Genomic DNA, 27864 nt, shown 5'->3' with positions numbered 1-27864 from the left:
GGCATCGAACTCGTACCCCAAAACGTAAAATTTTGCACGGAGGCGGCTCTATATCTGCACGATCTCAATGTAGGCTTTTATCCACTGCAATATTTTGTATAGCGGTTTACGCTTGACAACGTGCACCAAGGCACAGCTGTTAGTCCACGACCTGCATAGTTGACCGGATGCGCGAATTAGATGTAGGACACCGGATATTCTTGTCTTGGCGTCGCACTCGCCCTACTTATTCAGCCGATTTTGGTTACCTTGAATCATGCTTGCTCTGCCGCGGCCAAACGGCACCAGTAGTTGCATGGCGAGTCGGTTAACTATAATGCGCTGCGTCGCCACTAAGATTGCGAAGAGGTGCGTGAAATCGCAACTGCACGGTGACGGTGCAGTAACCTACCAAAATGCGGGCAAATACAACATACGCATGTTGTATTCACTTTTAAACAATTTTCTCAACTTACTTTCGAGCCCTTCATGCGCGTTCTCCGTTCATTATGGGCCTGCGCAGCTTCCCTTGTTATGCTGACGTGTAATGCGATACCACGAGAAGCACTGTCGGGAACTGAGAACGAAATTATTCCATTGTCATTAAAGGAGACGTTTAATTACCTGGCTTGCTCAGAGAAGCGCACATTCTCGAAAGGCAGATGCGGTTTGATGACCGCCTGTGGCCTTGGTAGCGCCTCAACCTTCTCACCACCAGCAAATTCCAGGAAGGAATAATTTCGAATTATCGAATGCAACAAAATAGGTTAGTTCCCTGACCCTCCAATATTTACCGGAAGACAGATAAATCACCCTCGGGCGAGATACGGAAGACTGGGCTGTCGCCCGCCTTTCTAGCCTTTATTTGGCAATTCTCGGTGCATAGAAATTACCAACCTTTGTCCCTTTTCAGTGACTGAGCCTTCGCAAACAGCACTTTGTTTTCTCGGGACAGGTGATCGTTTGGTCAGCTGATCGGGTCAGGTGATCAGGTTGTCAGTTGTTGCAGACGAGTGTATTTCGAAAATACGTTACGCGTCAGGGTCTTTTCCTTGAGGTGCTCAAACGGGTTTTCACCCAAAGGCTGGGCGAGGATGTCAGTGAGGTCGTTGACTATTTCCGGCGATAGTGACGAGATCACATTGTAGTACTGCGTCGTCTGTGAAGTGATCCGAGGCAGGTGGAATTGCGCTTGAGCCTGTAGAAACCACACCTGGGATTCTGCGTCGAAATGAGTGACAGCCGAAACCGGACGGACCTCTGCGGTATCGGGGAGGCGAGGGCTTCACGCGGTTGACGGGCTTGACACGACGAGGGCCTGATATGTAGCATTGCCGCTAAATTCGGCCATGCTTTAGTCCTGGGTCACCACTGTGGAGCGCGAAAGGAAGCACGTCCGATGCGTGAGCTCTAGAGCTCATCACTGGAGCCTACGCTCCTTTACCTCTTTATTTCCTTCGCTGTTTGCTCCGTGAGCGCCAATGCCATCGCAAGAGATGCGGATGCTTCAGAGTTTTGCGGAGCGTCTGTAAATTGTCATTAATTTTGTCCTTTGTATGCTGCAGGTTCTTCGGCACTTCCAGCTTTGTGGAAATCGCACCCAATTTTTGATTGCCTTCAATTCCTACGTGTGACGGAACCAACTGCGACTTAGCACTCAAGCCGGTGCTCCTGAGGTCTTTAATCAAAGCGAGACATCGCTTAGTCAACTTTTCACGAGGTAAGTCATGATATCGCCGCTATCTCTTTTGCGACGTCAGGGATTAAGGAGGCGCTGCAATTTTTAACAGAAAATGCTTAAACTTTACCATTTGTTGACAAAGCCACATTATCAGCCGACATTATTTTGTTGTCTTGTCAGTTTTGTAAACAACACACTTGATGTCCTAAAACACGTATCCGAAAAACACAAAACGAGGTAAATAAATGCCAATAAAGTGGAATTTTCACCATAGAAAACTTGTGCTGGAATTTTCAAACGGAATAATCCCTCTCTGAAAATAGAGTAGGAACATCAAAAGAAATCAAGTCTTGTATGTATATCCCACTTGTCTATACATACAGTATTACTAACCTTTCGGGTATTTGTTTACCGCACACAACTAAAGACCAGAAACTCACTTTCAATATTTTAAGCGCCGTGCCATTTGTTTTGCAGGTACAAACCGTCAGCAGTTTACGCTGAAGCTGCACTGCTAGCTTACTGTCTGGCGAAGCCGCTCTGCGTAAGCAGGTTAATTCAAGCTGTTCTTTCCTACGCAGGTTCTCACAACGCTTGAGACACTTCAATATAGTACACTTCTCGTAAGTTTACGTCTTATTTTCACTTTTCATATATATATATATATATATATATATATATTAGATTGCCTGTGGGGAAGTGAAAACCCACGTCAAAGAATTCAGTGCTGCGCCAATGTCATGTTGAGAAATGTACTATTAATTATAAAACTATCCGCAAAATTCATTTCGATTCAAGTGCCGCCAGTTGTGCCCTGTCTACGCAACCTTAGCGTTGCGAAAAGCGGAGCGCAAATCATACTTCAGTTTGCTTGTTCGCATACAGCTGGGGTGCTGAAATTACCTTATTATGAAATCGGTGAACTGTTGTGAGTGGCTTTGTGTATCCTGAAAGAAGAACAGGACAAGGCAGCAAAACTCTGATTTAGGCCCTCTTGACGAAACTCCCAAAATCTGATGGCAGATCAAGCTCACAGCTCCACGCGATACCACACGGAAATTCCCCCGAACCGTAGTTTCCGGAGCTTCAAACGAGGCTGTAATGTACTGGCGTCTAGGACGCAAGAACCTTTGCAAACCTTATGGGGGTGAAATTTTTCTACAAACTGAAACATACCTTGTTGATTCTCTCCGTTTTAAATGATCGATGATTTATAGCTCATAAAAATATACCTTTCTTTCTTTTTGCGGAGACACAATCGCATCGTTATACCTAATTTTTTTTTATTATTTTAAGTATTCGTCAGTCTTCGTAAAAACGTTCCGCGGCTAACAATGTTCCAGTTTTGAATGAAAGGGGGCATTCCATTACTGCCACAAGTTTGATTCAAGTTGTTCCAGCAATCACCTAATAAGAGAAAAGAAAGACTTGCAAACTAGTATTTTTTTTTTTTTTTTTGCTTTCTTTCGGCTCACGGTTAGTCATGTTGGTCGGCTCACGGTTGCTGATGTGGGTCGATGGTTGACTAAGGTTTATAATTACAGTAACCATATGGACATCTTGAAGATCATTCATGTAGACCTGCTAAAATTAGGCTTGGCGTTGTAACATGTTCTTGTAAGAGAACTTTCTGCACAGATACCCTGCGCAACTGCGTCTGAGAAGAACAATGGCCGCCAGCAACGCGGGCTGCTCGACGCAAACCAGGGATAATGCATTGAAGCTTCGCCGCGTCGAAGGCATCTTGATCACTGACCGGTTCAACGAGTCTCGGCTGCGATCAGCGATGCAGTACGAGCCGAGGGCCGGCGACGTGTTCATCATGGGCTTCCCGAAGACGGGCACAACTTGGTTGCACTTCATGGTGCGGCGCTTGCTCAACAAAGATGACGAGACGCCGCTGGAGAGCGCTGCCGCGTGCGCGCCCGGTGTTTCGTTCCTCGAAATCGCCGGTGCCGGGAACGTCGAGTCACTGCGTAGACCTGGCGCTGTCATCAAGACGCACTTGCTCTTCGAGAACGTGCGCTTCTCGGAAAAGGCCAGGTATATACATGTCTGTCGTATAAAATACTGTTGTCTACTTTAAATGGAAAGGGCCAGCAGCCCTAAGAAAATATAAAGAGAGATTAAGGCAGGGCAGCTAAGCCGACCGCTTGGATAAAGTCTAGGAGTCTTCCTGCACAGGAGTCGGCGCTCGTCCAACTGATTCAATTTTTTTAGTTTTTTTTTTGCCATTGGACGATTCGTAGAAAAAGTCATGCGTAACACAATCGTATGTGCAAATGATTGCTTACAACGCGACGAAAACTGGCCCAAAATAAACATGATAGCGGTATCCACTGCCGATCTTACCTAGTGATGCCTTCCACTCTATTCTAAGCCACTCTTATTATTCATGGTTTAGGCTAGACTTATTCATTAAGGGGGAAGGGCGTTGCCCCGACCACTGGCGAAGTGCGAAGAGGAATGGTATCAGAAAAGGCACTGCTACTATATTGCAGCCCAAGAACCCACAGCGCCCGTATTTGTACCTGTAAGCTGTGATGTATCAAGTGCGCGAGCGCTGTGAGCCAAATGGGTGAGCAATAAAATACAGCACGTAAACACATACTATTCATGTTTTGCTCCTCCAAGCAGTATCAACAAGCTACGGTTCATATAGCACGTTTTATAGACATGTATAATAATATGATCCAGTGTAATACGCTCGTAAATAGAAACGAAACTGTACTTGACATTTTAGGCACAAGGGTTTCGTTTTACAAGCCTGGCTTTAGAGGCGATCAAACCAGTCCTAAATCTTCCGATAGATGGTCAGGTGCCACTGGAAAAGTGTACATGTTTTGGGGGAGTCAGACGAAGTTTCTGCTTTCTTTCTCGCAAAACCAGTTCATATGCTTCGCACATCACGTTGATAGCTCTGCTTGTTCAGAGATGTTAAACATTGCAGCACACTAAATATTGGAAGAGTATCTCTTATGCGAATGTTCGAATTGCTTTTCTGCCATCGCTCTGACATTGTCCCTTTGCTTACAACACAACCAGGAATAAAAAAGACGGCAGATCCCACGTCCTGTAGGAATCGATGTGATGCGAAGCAGTTTGCGGGGAGCCTACCAAGTTATCGAAACAACCATGAGAGCACCAAGACGTAGGCGGCTCTTTCATGACCTACATGAAATGCGTGTTATGACATTCATGTAATGAGTCCTCAGGAGTCCCTTTAGCTACACCTGAGAGACCTAGGGCGAAAGCCTTAGGCATACTCGTGACTATGACTTCTACCACCATCCTTCAGTGTTTCCTTCACTTAGTACCCACGTCCGAACCCATTTCAGTGTTTTTGAGTGTTAATGTTTTTTCGCTGAGTCATTGACAATTTCGCTCAGTCATGCTCATGACTATGACTTCTACCACAATCCTTTAGTGTTTCCTTCACTTAGTACCAACGTCCGATCCCATTTCAGTGTTTAGCACCCTTTAGTGTTTCCTTCCCTTAGTACCCACGTCCGAACCCATTTCAGTGTTTTGAGTGTTAATGTTTTTTCGCTGAGTCATTGACAATTTCGCTCAGTCATGCTCATGACTATGACTTCTACCACAATCCTTTAGTGTTTCCTTCACTTAGTACCAACGTCCGATCCCATTTCAGTGTTTTTTAGTGGTAATGTTTTTTTTCACTGAGTCATTGTCATTTTTGCTCAGTCACTCATGACTATGACTTCGACCAACCACCTTAGCCTTTTCCTTCACCTAGTACCCCATCGGAACCCATTCCAGTGGTTTTTGAGTGTTAATCTTTTTTCGCTGATTCATTGTTATTTTTGCTTAGTCATGCTCATGACTATGACTTCTACCAGCACCCTTTAGTGTTTCCTTCCCTTAGTACCTACGTCCGAACCCATTTCAGTGGTTTTTGAGTGCTCTACTTTTTTTCCTGATTCATTGTCATTTTTGCTGAGTCATACTCGTGACTATGACTTCTACCAGCATCGTGTAGAACTTCCTTCGCTTTGTACCCACGTCCGAACCCATTTCAGTGGTTTTTGAGGGTTAATCGTTTTCGCAATATAATGGGGATGCTCCCAAGTATGCGGCGGGGATTTTGGCTTCACCATTTTCGTCACGTCGGACTTGGCAATGGGAATTTCGGTCGACGTAGCATGACGTCATAAAGCAGAGTGCACAGACCTGCTATCTAGGACGCGTTGGCACGAAGTGCAGGGGCTGGCGAGGAGATAGAAAGGCGACTTGATTAGCGCAGGCATCAGTAGCCACGCGCGGTGTGTCGTCCCTGACATCTCGGTCGTGGCAGTGACATATCTGTTTTCACCGTATCATCATTTTCATGCAGTTATTGCTCAGTGCGAGAAGTGTCTCTGCATCAGAATTTCTTGAACGTTATTGCCAGAGGCTATACTGAACGAGTCTCCCCTACTCAGATTTCACACACAAGGTTTGCTGTTAATTGCGACATGGCTTGGGGATAGACAGCAGGGTCACGTAGTAAAGCTATCACTTACTTTGACAATATTTTGCGATGGTTTCTTCCAAACATTTCACACCACTTAGCTGCCACGCTGATATTCAACTGCGCACTTGCTGTGCTCTGCAAAGCTAGCCTTCAGACTTTCATTTTCAGATATATCTACGTGCTGCGTAACCCGTACGACACCTGCGTGTCGTTCTACCACCATTTGCGAAAGGGGTCGTCGCGTTACAGCGACATGAGCTTTGACGACTTCTTCGAGCAGTTCATCGACGGCTATGTTTACCCGGGTGACTACTTTGACCATTTGACATCTTGGCTGGGGCAAAGATCAAAGGCCAACTTTCTCTTCATCACGTACGAGGACATAGTAAGAGATCCCCGCTCCAGCGCCTTGAGAATTGCAGCCTTTCTCGACAAAAGGCTAGAAATGACTCTGAGCAAGGACGAGGCAGCGCTGGACGCATTCTTGCAGGTAAGGCAGTGCCTCCGTCGAGGCAGCAACAAACCGCGAACATTCAGACTGTTGACTTTCGACAGAGATCGCTTTCATTGACACAGTACTAGCCTTTTCTGCATATATTTTGTGCATTTATTGCTAAGGCTCCGACATTACGTCGATGTCGTGAAACAAGGCAAGAGGGATGTGTCGAGTTAACAGAGCATTGTCTTATCACTCTTACGTTCCGGCGGAATAAAAAGCACGGTGTACAATCCTTGTCGAAAGTTTGTAATGTCCTGCGTACGATCAGGCATAAACGCTTGATATCACGAAACATTCTAACACACAAACTTTCTTGACAAAGCGGCCTTGGAGTCGAATTATCAAATATTTGTTTTCTTTGACTATATTAACTTCTCATTGCGGCCACTTCCACTAATATTACACTGATCTTCACTTTCAAGTTTGGCTGGTGCCTTTCCTGGCTTACCACTAAAGTGTATCATTTGCTATCTGAGCTCGACCGCTAATTTCTTTTCTGTGTACTCTGTGGCCGATTTTACCTGTCGAAGCTAGGCATACTGAAGCTGATATAACGTGAAATGCATTTTCAGTCACTTCCCTTCTATTAGACGACCTCCGCTGATGTCATGAAAGCGATCTTCCGCGACGCCTACGCGGCCAGACAGCGAGACATGGCCAGCGGCTCCAGCCATTCCAAGTCAGCAAACCACAACCAAATAACCAGCCCATGTGAGCCGGATGAAAGAGCCAGTGGCAGAAACATCGTCAGGAAAGCTGTTGTCGGAGACTGGAAGAATTACTTCTCGGCGTCTCAGACTGAACGCATGAAGGCCAAAATGGCATCAACGAGTGTCGCACTCAAACAATTACTTGATGTTCTGTGGAAGAACGCTGGCATGCCATAGACAGCAGATGTTGCGCACACGCTATGTGCGTGCAGAGTGATGGCAGCACTTGCATTGATTCGCAAGCATCAAGCTTCAGAATAAATTTACACAAAGTCGAGTTTTATTGTCAAGTTCTTGTATTAAGCCCATATTGTGCTGCTATGACCACCTCCTTTTTTTTAATTCAATTTGTTTTTTTTTCCTTGTTTCTCTAGTGAATGGTAGCGTGTTCTTCCGACGATAGGGTGGATTTGTGAAGTAGATGGAAATTCTTTGCATGGAAAATTGCGTTGTTCCGGCAGGGGTAGGCGATTGAAAAGGTGCACAAATGGGTTAGAGTTTATTTCCTTTATATCACATGTAACAATTGATTTAAGACAAGCACCACTTTCTAGAACTCTGTCGCCTAATCGGTTAGTAAAAACGAATAACATTCCATTTATAAGATCTTCCGGAACTACAAGAGCAATGCTATATGCTGTCGCCTAATCGGTTAGTAAAAACGAATAACATTCCATTTATAAGATCTTCCGGAACTACAAGAGCAATGCTATATGAAAACTAATAACTCTAACGTCAATGTATTCTTTTTTTAATTCAATGTCGACACTCATGTGATACAAAACAGCATTCAAAACGACATACACCATCAATAAGCAGCGACATACATCGAAATAGCATAGCTATGTCGAAAAACACGTTTTTGCTAAGAGTAACGTAATTATAGAGGCAAATTAAGGCACACAATTGTGAGCATAATAACAAGTAACACTACAAAACATTTCTAAGTTTGCTGGCATAACAGTAAGTGCATTTTCGCAAAGTTTTCACCACTTTTGCCGTCTAGACATCTTGGGATAAGTGAAAAATAAGCGCTAACCTGCTCAGAAACACAGCGATGACATACTGTGTCAGCTGGGATCCATACTGCGATCTAATATGAGGAGTAATAAAGTCTGAAGTTCTAAAGTTGTAAACGACTTCTTTTACAAACCAATTGTTAAATGCTGCAGAGTCAGTTCAGAACTGTTTACGAATAGCTAATGCAAGTTTATGTTTTATAAGATTGATTCCGGGTAACACTTAAGCTCTAATCAAATAAGGCAAAGCGTGATCAGGTCGTCGTAGCCTAAAATTACTTCGAACTGCATGTTTCTGCAGCCAGTGTAACGTTACGGGATGTTGCGGGGAAAAGCGTAGGTATTTTTAAATAGCTGTTTAATGGTTGAGCCAACGCGCGCCCAAGAACGTTACTCTCAAACAGAGGACTGCACGGGCCGATGTTTTTCAGCCCGGCCCCGGCCCGAGCCGGTTTTTACATTGGGATGCCCGCCCGAGCCCGACCAAGAGTTTTATGTCCATCCCCGGGCTTGGCCCGGGCCCGGAAATAATCCACGTTACCCGCCCGGCCGTGCCCGCAGCGCCTCTACCTTAGGCCCGAGCCCGGCCTGAGCAAGACTCGAAACCTGCCCGAACCCGGCCCGAGACCGAACAAGACATGTTTTTCAGAGTTGAGACGCGCGAGGATAACTCGCTGCACGTTACATGCACACCACCAGAAAGTCCGAGCCCGGTCCGGGCCCGCGTCAAAAAACCCGAGCCCGGCCCGGGCCCGGGTCAAAAAGCACATGCCGTGCCCGAGCCCAGCCCGAGCCCGTGAAAAAAATGCCCTACCCGGCCCGGCCCGCGCACGGGCTGGTTCCGGGGCCGGGCTTTCAGGTAAGCCCGAGCCCGTGCACTGCTCTCCTCCCAAACCTTCCTCGCCGTCTTTCAGGCCAGAATCCAAGCCCTCCTCTTCCAACCTTAGACACTTGCAATATGAAGGTTACGCTCTGAAGCAGAACATGCATGAAATAGGTAATACTGCAAACAGGACTGTATAAGCGAATAGTAACGCGTGATTTGAAGCCGTAGCTGCAAGTAATCTTTATATTTGTACAAGAGAATGATGATTTTATGTCGATGAACGTAGGGCCACACTTTGTGTATTCCCGCTAAGATTCTCATAAAAAAACAACCCTAAGAAACTTCTGCGATGACACGCACTTTATTGCGCTGTCATTATTTCGCAGGTTTAAAGACATGGATTTTTTTATATTCCATTTTAAAATAATATAATTTGTTTTACAAACATTCAAGTGCTCTTGTTCGGGTTTATTCGTGTTGATAGTTACACGAGCCAGGCGTTGCCTTCTCTTTCCAAGCTATGACTGTTTTCCCCTGCGAAAAAATACGTTTTTGTCGTCTGCATATTGAATGGCTTGCTGTGGTAAATAAATGTTATTGAAGTCGTTTACGTCAAGAAGAAATAAGACGACTCCCAGAATCGAACATTGCGGTACGCCGTAGTAAACGAAACGCATATGGCAACTTCACCAAAGAACTCAGTTTTAATGAATGCACTTGAAACACTTTGTCCGCTGTATTTCTATATCACGTCCCGATATCAGTGTTTCCTTCAAAGACGTAAACAAAGTCCGTCAGAAATTTAATTTTGCATAGTTTACTGAGGCCATCATGCGGATATCTTATATGGATTTGTGACCAACTCCTACAGAAAGGTCCTCCAGAAAATGTTCAGTGTTTCAGTTTCCACGTGAGAGTGTGTTTGTATTGTTACGTGAAAGCACAGTAGGTAAACTATTTACATGGTGTATTTACAAAGGGTAGCAAGCACTGGCCAAAATGAAACCCAGCCAACATCAAAACAAGGCATGTCTTCGTCCTCAGAGCAGCTGTCACTGTCGTAAAGGCGCTTCTGATTGTCTTGAGAAGCAGCAAGTCTACTACAGGCTATCTGCCACGCGTAATCAGTCCGGGCAATGTCGTCGCGTGCATATTCACTAGTGGAGGTTGAGGAGAAGGAAGGAAGGTGTCCAGTGGTAAAGTTGGTTCACATCCAAACAAAATGTGAAAGGGAGAGAATCCAGCAGTGTAGCGCAAGTCACGTAGGGTAATGCAAGGTACCAATCACGGTGGTCAGTCGACACGTACTTGGGGAGCATATATGTTAAAGTCCGATTCAAGCGCTCGGTGAAGCCCGTTCGTTTCGGGATGGTATGACGTAGTGATCTTGTGCTGTGTGCAACGGCAGTGCAGGATATCGTCGATAACTTTTGACATGAAGGTGCAGCTTCGGTCAGTCAGCAGTTGACGTGGGGCACCATGGACTAACATGACGTCACAGAGGAGAAAGTCCGCCACCTCTGTAGCACAGCTGGTCACCAGTGCTTGCGTCATTAAGTATGGCATCGCGTAATCGGTAGCGACGGCAGCCCACTTGTTTCCGGAAATAGATGTTGGAAAGGGTCCGAGAAGGTAGACACTTACACGTAAGAAGTGGTCAGGGAGGACGTCAATGGGCTGAAGATAGCCAGCAGGCCGCATAGACGGTTTCTTTCGCCGTTGACAAAGCTCCCAGGCGCTGACATAACACCACACTGAGCGCGCTATAGGCCAAGCCAATAGAAGCGACGTCGCACGCTGTCATGTGTCCGAGTAACACCAAGGTGGCCAGTGGTCAGGGCGTCGTGAAGCTCGCGAAGAACTGTGGAGCGCAGGTGGGATGGTGTAACTAGGAGAATGTCAGGACCATCAGGGTACACGTTCCACCGATATAAGGCACCACCCTTCAGGGTGAACATGCGCACAGAGGCGTCGCTGGGAGAGGATTCCAGGCACTCCATTATTTTCCTAAAGTAGCCATCATGACGCTATTCATCGGTGATGTTAAGCAACTTGGCTCACGAAAAAGACGCAATCGAGGGATTCAGTGCGCGAAGAGTCACAGTTGACCACAGGGTAGCGGGACAAACCATCTACATCTTTGTGCAGGCGTCTTATATACCACCGTGTAGGTGTACTCTTGCAGGCGCAGGGCACATCGATCGGGTCTGCCTGTAGGATCTTTCAAAGAGGCGAGCCAACAAAGACCGCAGTGGTCGGAAACTACTGTGAACGATCGGCCAAATAGATAAGGGCAAAATTTTGCAACTACCCTACAAAAGCGAGGCACTCACGTTCGCTAATGGAGTAATTTCGCTTCGATGTTGACAGCAGCTTGCTGGCATAATGATGACGCAAGCACGGGCTCAATGCAGTGGCGCCTTGATCCTCTGGCCAATTCTGACTTTTAGCAACTGTCTCAAATCTGTGCAAGTAAGCATCCAGATCATCTTTTCTTTCATCGAATGCCACAAGCGGCTTGCTTGGGTTTAGACGGAATCTAGTGTCCTCGCTTTCAGTGCTATCGACTGTTGCCAGAGCGGGAGCGTCTGTACGCTGCTGCAAACGAAGTTGTTCGAGTTATAACTCGTGCTGTCTTTGTCTTTCTCTCTCCTTCGCCTCTCTTTCTTCTTTTCGCTCCATCGCCTCTCTTTCTTCTCTTATCTGTCGCTCCTTTGCTTCTCTTTCCTCTCTTATCTGTCGCTCCTTTGCTTATGTTTCTTCTTTGGCTCTTTCGGCCGCTAGCTTCTCTCTTTCTGCAGCTTCTTTTTCCTTCTGACTAACCCACTTCCGTAGTTCAGCTCCGGAAAGACCCATCTTCTCACAAAGGGCAACTAATCTCTCGAGTTCCATAATGCCCTTCAAAAATCTAGCCGCGTGCAAAAAATATCTGCCTAGATTTCAACAATTGAACTGCTCTCTGCACACAAGTTAGCAAAACGTGGTTCAACACTCAAAATCGTTTACAATGGCAATGTGAACGACCCTAGGCTCTTTCTCCTTACTATGGACAAACAATTTGCACCAGAAAGGTCCTGACGCGGACACCAGAAATATTGTCACAGACCCCGTGAACGAGGCGCAAAATGCCGGACCAAATTCCAAAGCCGACTTGTCAGCTTCCGAAAATAATCCCACGAAAGCAAGGACAATTAAGACGTGGCTCTCTGGTGCGCCAGCGAACGCCGGTTGCTGTCCAAAGACCGAGTCAGAGCCCAGAGTTGTCAAAACACAACAAAATATATTCTTTTCACAAGGCAGTAACACACACTTGCTCACTTAGGCTAGACACAACACAATACAATTCCGATGAGTATTAAGAAACACAAGAAAATAATTCTCGACAAGCACTAGGAGTCCAACACGTAAATTACAAAATGAATAGGAACACTAAGTGTCCAATCGTATTCACGGTGCTGGTCCTGGAGTCAGACGATCTCGGCGTAGCTCGGGGCAAATCTCGAAGGAGAAACTTCTTCCGGAAATGCAGACGCTCGATGAACTCGTCGACTAGCTTGCCGGGGAATCCCCTTCTTCAGCAGACGCTCGGTCTTCACGTTACATCATTTCACCGGTGCGGACTGAACTAAACTCTACTCCTGATTCTCACAAGGTTGTTATATAGCCGTCACAGGCGTTCTCGAACATTCCTTTCGGAGTCGTGATCCGGTAGCATGGCCAAAGCCTGGGAAGCTTCTATTCTTTTCTCGTACCTTCGACCGACGCCGTCGAAGCGTTGTCTAGGAGGGGGTGATGACTAATCCCGTTAGCGCACCCTCACGCTGTAGCAATCTCTCTCGACTCGCCGGGTAAGAAGGTGTCTCGGCTCGCGCGTGTGCTCTCTCTCTCTCTCCGGTTAACGTCGCTTCGTCGATGCTCTTCTAGACGTCTAGGCGCCGTTGTTCGCGTTGCTGTTTGAGGCATATGCGCTCTCCCACTCTGTTGAAGTTGCCGCGGGGCCGGCGTGTTCTTTCGCTGGCTTGCGTGACATGCGGCGCGCGCTTGGATTACTCGCTCTTTTGCGACACCGCCTATCCTGTAACCACTCACGTCGGTGCGGACTTCGGTTTGAGCGGACAGGTCGAAGTGCGCCAAAATTGGAGGCGTTGTGAAGAGTGTGGTCAAATCGGAGAAAGCCGCGGCTTGTGCAGGACCCCAGGTAAAAGGGGCGTATGTGAGTGGTTTCGCAATCACTGGAAAATTCTTCACAAACCGGCGAAAATAGGAGCAGAGCCCCACAAAGCTGCGAACATCTCTGGCAAACCTTCGCACAGGACAGTCTTTCGCGGCTCGAATTTTCTCTGAGTAAGGTTGTACGCCGGCAGCGTCCACAATTTGGCCAAGGATTGTAATGCGGTGACGGACAAAACGGCGTGAAATAAACTAAAGCCCGACACAGTGAAAGACGTCAAGAATCGTTAATAGGTGTTAGAGTTGTGTATAGAACGTAGTGGAAAACACAATCACGTCGTCTAGAGAACACAAGCATGTATACTACTTGAACGCATGGAGGAGAGAGTTCATCATTCGCTCGAATGTGGTTGGGGCATTACAAAGACCGAAAGGCATGACCTTGAACTGGTAAAGCCCATCAGGAGTTACAAAAGTGGTGTTTTCTCGGTCCATTGGGTCCACAAAAATCTGCCAATAGCCAGATTGAAGGTCGATAGAAGAGAAATAAGCGGCAACATATAGGCAATAAGGGCATCATCAATTCGTGGTAACGGGTAAGCGTCTTTGTTTGCAATGATGTTGAGGTGGCGATAGTCCACGCAATAGCGCCACGATCCATCTTTCTAAAACAATAGGGGATGCCCAGGGACTAGAGGATGCCTTGATAATGTCCTTCAGGATCAGAATCGGATAGCATCAGGAAGCGTCTTGTTGACTTCCTGCTGGATAACGCTTCTCTCAGACGCAGAAACTCGATAGGGGTGCCGGTGAACAGGGCTCACATAATCTGTATGTATGCGATGCACGACAACAGACGTCTGGCCCAAAGGCCGATTACTGAAGTCAAGAATGTCGTGGTACGATTCGAGAATACATCGAAGGGCTGCCGTATGCTCAGGCGGAAAGTCTTCGACGATCATGCTGCGAATTTAGCCGCTGCCACAAGTTGTCGACGTCGCTGTGCCCGTCGAAGCTTTTGCGCTGGATGCGCAAAAGCTTCGAGCTGAAAGTCTTGCAGGGGGCAAAGGTGGACTACGGAAAGACCCTGTGGCTGGACTTGCTTGATGAAGCCAAACTTCACAAGCGAACGCAGGTTTTGTTCGTAATTCTCAGGACCGTGTAGGGTGCAGTGACGTCGTGCGTGAGCAGGACGTCAATAAGAGGCGTCACGTAGTAGTCGCCATCTGGAAGAGCCGGTGAACCTGACAATATGACATACGTCACGGGTTTGGATGGTAGGCCAACAAATCTCTACAATGTAAGCGAGACGGAGGAGGTGGGTCACTGGGTTCACAGAAGCCAGGCAGTACAAAGCGACTACCGTGCCCTCATCGCGCGCACCGTCCCTGATCTCCATTCCCTCTCCCACATTCACGACTTCTCTGCCAACCTAGCGGAAGCGGTGACATTCAGCAAGATAGATTCGGTAAAGGCCTACCACCAGATTGCGGTTGAACCAGCGGCCATCCCCAAGACCGCAATTGTACCACTATTCCGGTTTTTCGAGTACGTTCGCATGCCATTCGGGTTGAGAAACGCTGCTCAGACGTTTCAGAGGTAACCAGGGACTCCCCTTCGTATTGGCATAACTCGACGACCTCCTCGTGGCTAGTGTTTCCCCCGAACAGCATTGCGACCATTTTCGCCTGCTGTTTTCAAGGCGGAGGACAAGTTCAAGCTGGAGGATACCGGTGGCGCAATCAATTAGAGCAGAACGGGCAGAAAGAAAATCAAGTCCAAGTATGAGGTCGTGAGGGCAATGCGCAAGGACCGCAAAAATAACAATGGTAGGAACGGTAACCCGAGCTGTGCACATTGGTCGTCGCACCGTAAGCGACACGCACGACTCTAGTCGTGGGAGGAGTCAGGATCTTCTTCATGCGGTGACGAAAAGTGGCACTCATGACAGACACATGCCCCGTAGTATTAACCAAAGCTCTGACAAGGTCGCCCGCCCGTCTCAAGTTTTCACTTGAGACGGGCGGGCGAAAATTGCGACGAAGCTGCCGCGGCGCACGGCTTCCGCTCTCGAGCTCGCGCCCCCTCGCACGTTTTCTTGTTTACATCGTATCTAGCGGCCGGAAAACGTATCGCACGATCACAGTTTGCGTTGTATTGAACGTTAGTGCCGAGAGATCGTGCGTTCCGGTGGCGTATCACCCGGTAAAAGATAAGTGTAATTGTATTGGATCATCTTTTTGTACCAGATCGCGAGCGTTGGCGCCGGGAAATCGTACGTAACGGGATCGTATCAACTAGGTTCTACAGTATTGCTTTGGTAGGACAATGAGAGCGTGGCGGCGTGTTTGAACACTTGCGAACGCGTGTTATACCTTAAGTCTGTGCAGCATGTATTGCCTTTAAGACAATGTTTATAATTAATTTACGGCATTTTAAGGATTTAGGTTCTATGTGTATCTACCTTTGCTCGTAGGTACGTGCTCTGAAAGCTTCGGTGTTTGCATTAGAAAAAGCCAAGTGCAACACAGTGGAAAAAAAAGGCTTTAAGCAGCCGAGGAAAAGCTGAACAGGGCCACAATCATGAACGAGAATGGTCGCGACGACGGAGCGCCGTCTCCCGACGTGACAAGACAGGGAGTGTCAACAAAGCACGTGGAAAGCGAGCAAGGTGGGGTGGGGTTACTTGGAAACAACCTCACCTATCTTGAAGCCGCCACAAAGAACAAGCAGGAATGCAGAGGTCAATCCCCCTTGTCAAATCCGTATCACGCGGAAAAGGGTGACAAAGGGAAGCAGCGAGAGGCTTCGGCAGTAGGAGAGAGTGAAAGGGTGATTATCGCCTGCGACTCAAACCTGGCTAGGCTCAGAGGCAATTCTGGAAGGAGTAACAGGCGACAAATGAGCATTACTAAGGAAATTTCCAGGGTGGTCATTGAGCTCAGACATGGAGCGAGCAAAAGAAAAGCTCGCGGAAAATGCCCGTTGGCGCAACCTCGTAGCAGTAGCAGGCAGGCTAAATGACGTGCTAAACAAAAAAGGGACAGGACTACCTTAGCACTTGGCGAAGGGGGTAGACGACTTGCGCGAGGTGCCCTCTCAGGTGCAGACTGTGGTTTTCATGGTGCCGGAGATGCCTTTACGTGACAGTAACGTACAAAGAGCTGTTGTGGCTGCAAATAAGGCTCCATGAAGATTGAGCCCAGAAGGAAGTCACAGGCCTGCGCGGCACACGCAGCACAGTCACAGCGTAAGCTGGTGGAGTGGTTCAAGAGTCGCCCTAATTTCGACACCACGCAGAACAGGGTCTTCGCGGCAAAGTCTCTTCGCCTCGTTTTGACGAGAACGATCTAAACGGTCCGCCCGGCGTCGACGGCGAGCTGGGGCTTGTAATGCTTTCTGCACAACAGTCTGCTGAGCCCGATGATGCCTGGTTATAGCCGCGCACGTACCTTTACGATTCGTTTCTTCAGCAGCGGTTCGTACCTTGCGAGGAGACGCCATAACGTGTGCCTAAGAGGTATCCAGAATACGTGGCGCACATTTCACATCCCTTGATCCGTGGCACGGTACGTTGTTGGTGTTGTTGCTGTTGATGATGATTATTGTTTATTTGAATCTTGAAAACGGGCTGGCGACAAATAGTCCCCTAGCCTGCTTTAGTTAACCAGCTCTAGTTACAGGCAGCATGTAATTACTATATGCAAGTTACATGTCGGGCACGCTACGTTTGCAGGCACCTTAAGTAGATGGCGCCACCATACTGGCGGAGGCTCGTGATCGCTTTGATTGCGGCCTAGTCTGAATCGCATTTTGTCGTCTGCGCCTGCGCACGCTGCGCTTGCAGGCATCTTAACTAGGTGACGCCACCATACTGGCGGAGGCTCGGGATCGCGTTGATTGCGCGCCTCGCCTGAATCGCATCTCGTCATCTGCGCCTGCGCGCCTGCCACGCACTTGCACCTGATATCGCACCTGATACCACGCACTTGCGTAGCTCAGTGGTAAAGTATCCGACGCCCGCGCAGCGGGCCTGGGTCTGATCCCGGCGGGGACCGGGTACTCTTTTTCGCATTTCCGGCGATAGCGGGTACGGTCACAGCGGCGGAGGCGGCGGCAGCAGACACCATCGCGAACCCAAACGGCTATTGGAGTAAGCCCATAATAGCTTACACTGTAAAAGGTTTCGAGATTGCAGAAGTAAACAGGGAAGTGAGAAGGTACGGTGGTTTTCAGCGAGACGTGATCCACTTCAACCACAGGGTTGGACGAGAAGTGGGCTGACGAATTGCTGGTCGCGCAGTTGCTTTTTTGGAGGGCCCACGGGCGCTCAGGAGGTAAGAAGGTCCCCTAAGGGAAGCTCAGAATAGCATCGCCGTCAATAATAGAAAAAGGAGTAAAACAAGAAAAAAAGCTCGCCATGAAATAGGCTACATAAACATGCAGGTCGGCAGAAAAAATTAAAAGTGGGTATAGATCAAGGAGCAGTTAAATAGCGAGCAAATAAGGGGTGTATGCGGTTACAGAAACGTACCTTAGAGACTCGGAAGAGCCGCCAGTGATTGAGAATTATGTTTGGGAAGGATGCAACAGAACTAAATCGGAAAGAAATGGAGGGGGAGTCGGAATGATCATACATCAGGCAGCCAAATGAGAAAGAGTAAATTCAAAATGTCAAGAGCAGCTTTGGTTATCAGGCACAATGAGCCGAAAGAAAACTTGGCTGGGCGTAACATATTTGTGGTCCGGAAATAATTGCACCCATAAGAGTCAAGAGTTAGTGAAATGCCTAAGTGCTGATAATAGGGATTTCGGGAATGACACCGAAGTTATCCTATTAGGTGACGTGAGTGCCCACATACAGAATCTAGATGGCTTTACCGACAACAACAGTAAGTCAGTGCTAGTTCTCTGCGAGTAACATAACCCAGTTATCGTGAATACAGGCCCACGTGTGATGGACAGAGCACGTGGGAAGTATGAAACCGGAAATCGACCATTAATTACTGTCTGATGACAGAAGGAATTTATCATAAGTTGAGAGAAATGATCATATTAAGGAAGGGTACACTCATCATCTTGAAAATGGGATATGTAGTTGGGAAAGAGGGCAAAGAGCGAACAATGGCCAATCCAAATTTGAACGCTGAACAAATATAGGCACAAGAGTCGACGAAGATCTTTGCAAAAGGCCAAGCAAGGAGTGGGAATATAGTGACCTTATAAGTGTAACGGCGAGAGAAATAAGGAAGGAGAAGCAACATAATTGTAGGAAAGGAAAAGGTAAGCCGAAAAGTTGGTGGAATAGGGAGATACGGGAGGCGATCGACGAACGACAGGAAGCAGCACGAGAACACAAGCAGGCAAAAGAAGTGTAGTGGCCGCAGTAAGAAGGGGGCACAAAATGAGAAATATACCGGAACAAAAAATATGTGGTTAAAATACTGGTTCAAGCAAAAGTAAAAGTTGAAAGTGAATGTTGTTTGTCAGAAATACGTGAGGAAAAGAAGGCCGCACTTAGAATATTTTGTAACCACATAAACTTATTAGGCAGGAAGTCAGGAACAATACAAATTATTGTCACGTAGTAGTGACGGTGTAGAAAAGAGCCGCAAAACTGTGAATGACGAAACTGACTGCTTATTGGGTGAACCTATGCCCACAAAACCAAGTTGCACTCGAAGCACAACGATAGCGGCGAAACGCGTCGGTTTTATACATGAATCATTGAAGGTTCCATAGTAATCCCTGGTGCCCGCGTTTCTTCCAGAAAGTACTAGACAATTCGCGTCGTTCATACAATCAGATTACATAAGCGCCGGTAACAACAGACAACGGATAGAATCATCGACAACGTTCGAGAAACTTCCAATACATGCAGGTGCGTCCTGCGCCGAGCGATGAAAGATAAAGAAGTGAAAGAGAAAGTGCACATGTCAATATCCAAATTACGTTGCCGTATTCCCTCCCTAAATTTCTACTTACACAGGTCAGGTTTGGTTCCCTCACCCCGCTGCTCGTTTTGTAATGAGGAAGAGACGATACACCACTTTCTGCTCTCTTGTCGCCGCTTTACTGCGGCAAGAAAACGATTGTTGGAAATACCTTTTCGAAGGCTTGGCCTGAACTTAACAGAACCTAATAATCTTTCATTCGGGGCGTCCACTTTGGGATTCAGCCACAGGGATGCTTGCTTCGCCGTCCAAACGTTCCTTACAGAATCCAAACGAATACCCTGCTAAATTCTATCCTTTTTTGTGTGCTTTTAAGTTAATTATTACTTATTCGGTATGACTTTCCTGATTTACTTTACCATATAACTCTACGCTGTTCAATACTAATTTCATAGATATTCGGAAATGTATCCTCCATGTTAATTTGGAATTATCCACCCATTTCTTGGCCAATCCCCCGCCGTGGGTAGGAGCCACATGTGTGATAGGCAACAACAACAACAACAACCACTACAACAACAACAGACGGAGCCCTTCCACTACTGTGAAGATGGAAGTCAGCGAAGCCGTGACTACGGTGGGTCCGCTGTAGTGAATATTGCTATAGTGAATTTATATATTATCATTATTGATTATATTGAGCGTCTTCGCGATGTTCGTCACAGAGCCAGGACAACGGCGTCTTGTTTTCGCCCGGCGCGATGGCCAAGTAGTACGTTTGCTGCTCCAAGGCCTCCCCATCGTCGTAGACTAGCGTATGAGCCACAAAGCTCATAGCCGCAGCACACTGCACGGCAGCATCAGGATCCTGTGAGCTCTCTCCCGCTCATTGCTCTCGGCGGCTCATACCCAACATATTCAACGCGGGTATGAGCCACACGTGATTTCTTTCTCACGTGCCTTCTTTCTTTCTTTCCCTCTTTCTTTTTCTTTCTTCTCTGTTTATTTCTTGCCGTTCTTCCTTCTTTCTTTCCTTCTTTTTTTTCTTTCTTGTCCCTGGCTCATACCCACTTATCCCTGGCTAATATACAATGCAGGTATGCGCCACACGTGATTTTATTATTGTTAATCGTAACGTAACTGACGAGCATGTGATGTCATTGATGTCAAGACCTATCAGTCATGTTAGTCATCCATTTTGACACCTGTCCTAAGGCACAACTGGCGGGAAACCACCACGCACATGGAGCCGCAATGCTGATAATTTTTTTCTACACGCGCCCGCGATTTCCTGGAACCTAGGCCTTAACAGCTTCGCTGTAAAAATAAAAAAGTAAAAAAAAACTGAAAAGAAACACAACCTGTCAATTATACACAAAATGATGTGGTAGCTGAGATTTTGTTATGTTGCCCTTGCTTTTCTATTTATTCAAAATTGATTGGAGGCTGTATTCCAACATCTGCAGTTTTGTAAGTGGTACCAAAATGTTGTAAAAACCACGTGTCTGTGTTTCGCGTATTAACGAGCAGCCTGTATTAGTGCAGGGATGGTGTTTCTTAAAAATGCCTGAATCACACAATAAAATAAAAAGACTATAGAATGCGATAATTATACACATTTCAAAAACGAATTATATGACGTTATTGGAAGGCATTCACAGTGAAAGCAGAATAGTCTAGTTTAGAGCATGGCGAATGGCTTTCTTCTGCAATCTAACTTTTTTGTATATTCGGTTTAGACATTGTTAACCATACTAAACGACAGTAATTTATTAATAAGTCAAACAATGCATAATATTGTTACGCGCTATTCGCGCGCACTGAAGTACGCATCGTGCCGAGCAGGGAAGAGTTCGCCAGAAAAACAGTGAAGACGACGATCGGAGTAGCGCTCGTGTTGTTGTTCTGCCATCTTGCCTGCAGCCGTCTCTCTTTGTATATATCTTGCAAATACAATTTCCAATCCTTTTTGGATACTCTCATCCCCGTGGAATTTTCGTGGAGGTGCGAGGTATTACACAGTCCAAAGGGCATTACCGTAAACTGGTAAAGTCCATCGGGCGCAACAAATGCGGTCTTTTCACGTTCTTGATCATCGGCGGATATCTGCCAGTAGCCTGACCTCAGGTCGATAGAACAGAAGTAGGCAGAGCCGTGAAGACAGTCGAGAGCGTCATCGATCCGGGGCAAAGGGTAGACGTCCTTGCGCGTTACTTTGTTTAAGTGGCGGCTGTCGACGCAGGAGCGCCAGCTTCCATCTTTTTTCTTGACTAGGACGACCGATCATGCCCATGGACTGCATGAAGGTTCAATGACGCCCTTGGTGAGCATCTTGTCGACTTCACGCTGTATCACTTCTCGCTCTGCATGGGACACGCGATAAGGACGTCGTCTGATTGGGCTGGCGTCCCTAGTATTGATCTTATGAGTGACCACAGATGTCTGTCCAAAAGGACGGTCATTAAAGTCAAAGATGTCGCGGTAGGACATCAATATGCGCCGCATATCGGCTGCCTGTCCAGGAAGGAGATCGGACGCTATCATCTTGTCAATATCACCGTCGACAAGATTGTGCGAGGAAGAATAAAGGGCAGAGGACAAAGAAGCGCCGGTGACGAATGCAGAAACGGCACACTCATCGATAGAAGAGATGTGGGCTAGAGTCATGCCGCCAGGGATGAGTTGCGTGCACCAGCTAAAGTTCAATATGGGTAGAGACGTTCGACTATCCGTAACTCTAATAAGGGTGTGAGGGAGAGCGACGTTTTTCGCGAATAAGACGTCAACGATCGGGGTCAAGATGTAATCGCCATTGGGAATGGGAGAAAAAGATCGCAAGTTCACATATATAACGGCTTGAGGAGGTAGACGTAGGTAATCCACTGAGCACAAGCGCGGTTGGCGTGTAGTAGGAGCGTCATGATAGCACGGTAGGTCTAGCTGAAGCAAGCCGGTCCCACAGTCAATAAGGGCAGAATGGGCAGACAGAAAATACATACCGAGGATGAGGTCATGGGAGAATTTCTCGAGCACGGCAAGTAGTACGCTTGTGGATCGGTCAGCAACACTTATTCGAGCGGAGCACATCCCTAGCACGGGAAACGTTCCGCCATCGGCGACACGAATGAGCGGTTCTGTGGGTGGTGTTAGGACCTTCTTAAGGCGGCGACGAGGCTCCGAATTCATCACTGATATCTGAGGCCTAGCAACAACATGTGTGTCATCCAGTTTAACGTCTATCAGGTTCCGTCTGGTCCTTAGTATCGTCAGAGGATTTGGCAGGCGAGTCGCAATGCAGCATCACCTCTGGGAGCTGCATCGTCAAGCTTTCCTGAGGGAGTCGTTCAATCGGCGACGTAGAGCGGCGGCATTGGGGCGAGCGAAATTATTGGCGACGAGACAGTGGCGAACTGGACTGATGGCCACGTGGGGATCGTGAACGACGATACGGCATGGAGGGAGCGTTGTCACCGGTGGTTTGGGGAGACTCGTCGTAGGACTGAAATCGGCCATGATCCATGTCAGGGTGACGGTTGTTTTCATAGGGCGCCTGATACCAATACTACCGGTTGTTACAATGGCGGGCCACGTGTCCAATACGACGGGAGTTGAAGCATATGGGACGGTCATCAGCAGTCCTCCACTCGGCTGACTCGTGAGTACGGAACGGTGGGCGTGCGAAAGTGAGGGACGGCGTTTGATCGGCTGGGAAGGAGTAGCCACGCACACAGAGTCCAGGCCAGCATTGGAGAGCTCCTGATGAACGATAACTTTGACTAGTGGTACCATCTGGGAGCTATGGTCACAGGTACGGCCGCATGTAGAAGCAGGAGACACACCGTAAAGTTCACGTCGAATGATCTTCACGTGTTCTACGGTGAGCGGCGCCGACGGCTTAGGTACGTCTTCGCACGACCACGTTGGTACCGTGTTCGGAAGTCCAGCGAAATTATGGTTAATGCGTCGACTTTTGGCGGCCTGAAAGCCCTTGCACTCTTGGATGATGGCATTGATGGTGTCGCAGTATTTGCAGATTAGCAGGTTGAAGGCATCATCTGCAATGCCCTTTAACAAGTGGCCTACTTTCTCAGACTCCGTCATGCCGTCGTCGGCTTTGAGGCAAAGGGCAATCACGTCCTGTGTGTAAGTCAGGTATGACTCTGCCGCTGTCTGTGCACGAGAGGCCACCTCCTTCTTTGCTGCTGCCTTTCTACCTCATCCCCGTGGCATTTTGGTGGGAGGTGCTGGGTATTCACGCGGTACAACGGAGCTCCGTTGTGACCGACGCTTGCCTTTATCCACGATGGCGGAAGAGCTGTCGGTGCCCACCGAGGCGGCTGCAACGACAACGGTCGTCCTGGCTCAGCTAAAAGACCCAGGCACATTCTGCGGGACTGACAACGAAGACATCGAGGACTGGCTACCCCTGTACAAACGTGCAAGTAAACACAATCACTGCGATGAGATGATCATGTTGGCCAACATATTAATTTACCTCAAAGGAACAACGAAGGTGTGGTTTGAGAATAACGAAGACAAAATTGGGAGCTGGGATGCATGCAAGTAAAAGATGCATTCCCTGTTTGGCAAGGCTGCAGGCAAGATGGCAGAACAACAATACGAGCGCTATTCCGATCGTCCTCTTCACTGTCTTTCTGCCGCATTCTTCCATGCTCGGCAGGATACGTACTTCACTGCGCGGGAATAGTGCGTAACATAGCACCCCCCCCCCCCCCGTCGGGAGCGCCATCTCTGCGCTTAAGGAGAAATAGGATCGTGTCCGGCAACTTAAGCCTTAAGGCAGGAGACGTGCAAGAGGTCACTGACGTCACGTACGAGATCACTCCATTGGACAGTCAATCATCTGCAGCGTCCGCCACTAATATCGTGCACGTCTCCCGCCTTAAGCCTCATGTTGCCGGAAACGATCCTACTGCTGCTGCATATACCACTGCATATCATCCACTTGGTATGTGCACACTCAGAGATAGCATTCGTGGATGTACGTTTCTCTCCAGTTGCCTTGTACTTCGCTAATGTTTCCCATATATCATCCTGGGAATCGACTTTCTACGGCAATATGAGGCTATTACCGACCTTCGGGAGCGCACCGTGACCTTCTCGACAGAGAGAGCAGCAGACAAAACCGACGACAGCCATCTCAGCACGTTTCGCGTTTATGCCGACAACATCGCATTACCCCCGCGTTCGAGTGTCCTCGTTGATGTCGTGTGCGACAAGTTACGTGACGGTGAGGCAGTCGCTGAAGGCAACTTCTCGCTCTTGCTCACACTAGGTATCTGTGCGGCTCGGAGCCTCGTCACGCTTCGTGACGGACGTTCTAAGCTGCTTGTGACGAATTTGAGTAATGAGTACCGTCACCTTTTTCGGCGCAGTGCTATCGCTTTCGCCTGCCCCATAACGGACTTTGCTGAATGTTTTGCGTCTACATCACTGGACAATGATCTCCAATCGACACCGGGGGCCGCGACTGCATCACTCGACAAAGTAGACATTAATTCGACCCTCCCGGAGCAACAACGAATAGCGCTGCATGAGTTGCTGCTTCAATTCCAAGAATATTTCGCCTCGTCCTCTAAGGTGCGTCAGACGCCCTTCACGAAACACCGAATCATTACGTATACCGACGTCTCGCCCATAAAACAACAGCCTTACCGAGTTTCGGCCAAAGAACGTGACGCGATACATATGCAAGTCGAAGAGATGCTTCAGGACGATGTTATCCAGCCTTCCGAAAGTCCCTGGTCATCACCGGTCGTCCTCATAAAGAAGAAAGGCGGAACGCTACGTTTCTGCGTTGACTACAGGCGTCTAAATGGCGTGACTAAAGAAGACGTCTATCCACTGCCCCGCATCGATGATCCACTCGATAGGCTGAGACGCGCAAAGTAATTTTATCTATAGATTTGAAAAGCGGATACTGGCAGATTGAAAAGTTGAACGAGATGGCGAGAAAAGTACCATTGCTACACCGGATGGCCTGTATGAAGTCTAAGTGCTCCTCTTCGGCTTGTGTTCTGCACCTGCGACATTCCATAAAATGGTGGACACTGTTCTCACCAGTCTGAAGTAGTATACTTGCCTCGTTTATCTTGATGACGTCATCGTATTTTCGGCAACCTTTGAGGAACACCTGAACCATCTGAAGACTGTGCTGGAAGGGATCCGCACCACTACCCTCACACTGAAACCAGAAAAATGCCACTTCGGTTATAAAGAACTTGAGTTTCTCGGCCATGTTTTGAGCGCGGATGGCGTTCGGCCTGACCCTGACAAGACTACCGCCGTAGCCTCGTTTCCTGTTCCCCTTGACAACACAGCAGTTCGTCGCATACTATCGTCGCTTCATCGCCAATTTTTCTAGGATTGCCGAACCTCTGACTCGCCTCACAAGAGAAGATATACCGTTTGTCTTGAATGAAGATCAGGACGCGGCTTTCACCAAGCTACGGGAGCGTTTGCCGACACCATCAGTTCTTGCTCACTTTGACGAGGACGCTGACACTGAAGTCCATACCGACGCCAGCAACGTGGGTCTTGGCGCCATCCTGTTCCAACACCAAGAGGGAACAGAACGCGTGATAGCTTACGCCAGCCGTACTCTTTCACGCGCAGAAGGAAACTACTTCACCTCAGAGAAAGAGTGCCTCGCAGTAGTATAGGCCACCATGAAGTTTAGGCCTTACCTCTACAGTCGCCTCTTTAAAGTAGTGACCGACCATCATTCATTGAGCTGGTTGACCAATATACGAGACCCCTCAATGCGACTCGCATGATGGAGCCTTCGTCCGCAAGAATTAGATCTGACCATCGTATACAGGTCAGGCCGCAAGCACGAAGATGCCGATTCGTTGTCGCGTGCACCCACCGAAGTTAGTGATCCCGACGCGGAGGACGACAGCGGATTCCTTGGGGCCATCACCCCAAGTATGCAGCGCCTACCGTCGCGCCTCTAACCTAAGCTGCTTCGCATTATCGCCCGCGGAGCCCCAGGTGTTGCCTTTCGTGGCGCAATCCGGAGAGGAGAGGAGAGTCACGGAGGAGAGGAGGAATGCCGAGAGGAGAGGAGATGAGACAAGGAGAGGAGAGGATGGGGAGGAGGATGTGCATGCGCAGTAGATGTGTGGACGCCGCACGGCGGATGGAGGAAGGGACATAGCCCCGACCATAAGCTGCTTCGCATCTAAAACTCGTAAAGCAACGGCAAACCCTACCTTCTCGTCATACCTACTGACATGCGCGACGAGATTCTTCTTGCCTGCCATGACGAGCCCACATCTGGTCACTTAGGCTCCTCGATCACGAACTCTCTCCAGAGTTCCACAGGCGTACTACTGGCCCAAACTTTCTACATCTGTAAAGGGCTACGTCAAAAGTTGTCGCGAATGTCAACGCCGCAAATCCCCGCCACTGAGGCCCGCGGGGCTGCTGCAACCGATCGCACCACCCAGGGCACCATTCGATCAAATAGGAATGGATTTACTCGGGCCTTTTCCATTATCATTCTCATCATTATCTTTTCCATTATCATTATATTATCGACAGACTACTTAACTAGATACGCCGAGACAAGGGCACCACAACGCGCTACGGATGCCGATGTTGCCCAATTTTACAGCGTAAGCTGTTACGGGCTCATTCCAATAGCCGTTTCGGTTCGCGATGATACCGTCGCAGCAGGCGTTCAGCCGCCATAACCGCTATCACTGTAAATGCGGAAAAAGTAAGTGTTCCCGCCGGGATTGAACCCGCGCCCACTGCGTGGGAGCCAGACACTCTACCACTGGGCCACGCAAGCGCTTGCTATCGGCCAGCGGAAATGCCCTATAAGGCAAGCGCGCAGGGGCAGACGTTCCGAGCTTCGCCAGTATGGTGGCGCCATCTAGGTGAGATGCCTGCAAACGCAGCGCGCGCAGGCGCAGACGACGATATGCGATTCAGACGAAGCGCGCAATCAAAGCGCTGCCGAGCCTCGCCCAGTATGGTGGCGCCATCTATTTAAGATGCCTGCAAACGCGGCGTGCCCGACATGTAAGCTGGAGCTGTAAGGCTTGATCGGGCTCACCAGACTGCTGTGCAGAGAGAATTACAAGCCGCTGCTCGCGGTCGACGCCGGGAGGACAGTTCTGATCGTTCTCGTCAAAACGAGGCGAACAGACTGCAGCGAAGACCCTGTTGTGCGTGGTGCCCAAATTGGAGCTACTCTTGGGCCGCTCCACCTGCTTACGCCCTGACTGTGCTTCGTGTGCCGCGCTGGCCTGTAACTTATTTATAGACCAGATCGTTCTTCAGCATGGAGCCCCGTCGTGCGTGATCACTAACAGAGGCACAGCTTTCACGGTCCAGCTGATTGATGACGTATTCAAGCTAAGCTACACGAGCCATCGCAAGACCACTGCATATCATCCGCAGACCAACCGGTTAACGGAACGATTGAACAAAACCATCGCCGACATGTTATCTGTGTACGCATATGTACAACACAAGACGTGGGATCGGGTCCTATATACTGTACGTAACATTTGCGTACAACACTGCCATCCAGTAGACAACGCAATTCACGCCGTTTCGTCTGTGAGGTTCTGACCATG

At 48.3% G+C, this 27864-nt stretch overlaps 2 protein-coding genes across 3 annotated transcripts in view; both read left to right on the top strand.

Annotated features, from left to right (window-relative positions):
* Positions 1-27864, top strand: part of LOC119450459 (sulfotransferase 1C2) — a 233226-nt gene that overhangs the window by 55313 nt on the left and 150049 nt on the right. Inside the window, exon 1 of one of the 2 annotated variants that reach the window (XM_049665889.1) lies at positions 1322-1382. The exons of the other annotated variant lie outside the window; for it this stretch is intronic. The gene's annotated coding sequence lies outside the window, so the exon portion shown is untranslated. Of the gene's footprint in view, positions 1-1321; positions 1383-27864 lie in introns of those variants that run through there. 2 annotated transcript variants of the gene reach the window in all.
* Positions 1351-7668, top strand: LOC119450462 (sulfotransferase 1C2-like). Its single transcript, XM_037713906.2, has 5 exons — positions 1351-1699; positions 2242-2283; positions 3299-3703; positions 6303-6624; positions 7224-7668. The coding sequence occupies exons 3-5, from the start codon at positions 3330-3332 to the stop codon at positions 7518-7520; spliced, it is 993 nt and encodes a 330-aa protein (XP_037569834.2). The 5' UTR covers positions 1351-1699; positions 2242-2283; positions 3299-3329; the 3' UTR covers positions 7521-7668.

This window comes from Dermacentor silvarum, chromosome 4 (assembly GCF_013339745.2).
Source record: "Dermacentor silvarum isolate Dsil-2018 chromosome 4, BIME_Dsil_1.4, whole genome shotgun sequence".
Classification (NCBI taxonomy): Eukaryota; Metazoa; Arthropoda; class Arachnida; order Ixodida; family Ixodidae; genus Dermacentor; species Dermacentor silvarum.
The sequence above is the reverse complement of the archived record's forward strand: the minus strand, read 5'-3'. Positions and strand labels throughout refer to the sequence as shown.

Excerpts from the sequence above, each read along its gene's own strand:
- LOC119450462 (XM_037713906.2), top strand. The coding sequence starts at position 3,330 with ATGGCCGCCAGCAACGCGGGCTGCTCGACGCAAACCAGGGATAATGCA. Across the intron at positions 3,704-6,302 it reads CGCTTCTCGGAAAAGGCCAG|ATATATCTACGTGCTGCGTA; the intron begins GTATATACATGT and ends TTTCATTTTCAG. Across the intron at positions 6,625-7,223 it reads CGCTGGACGCATTCTTGCAG|ACGACCTCCGCTGATGTCAT; the intron begins GTAAGGCAGTGC and ends CCCTTCTATTAG.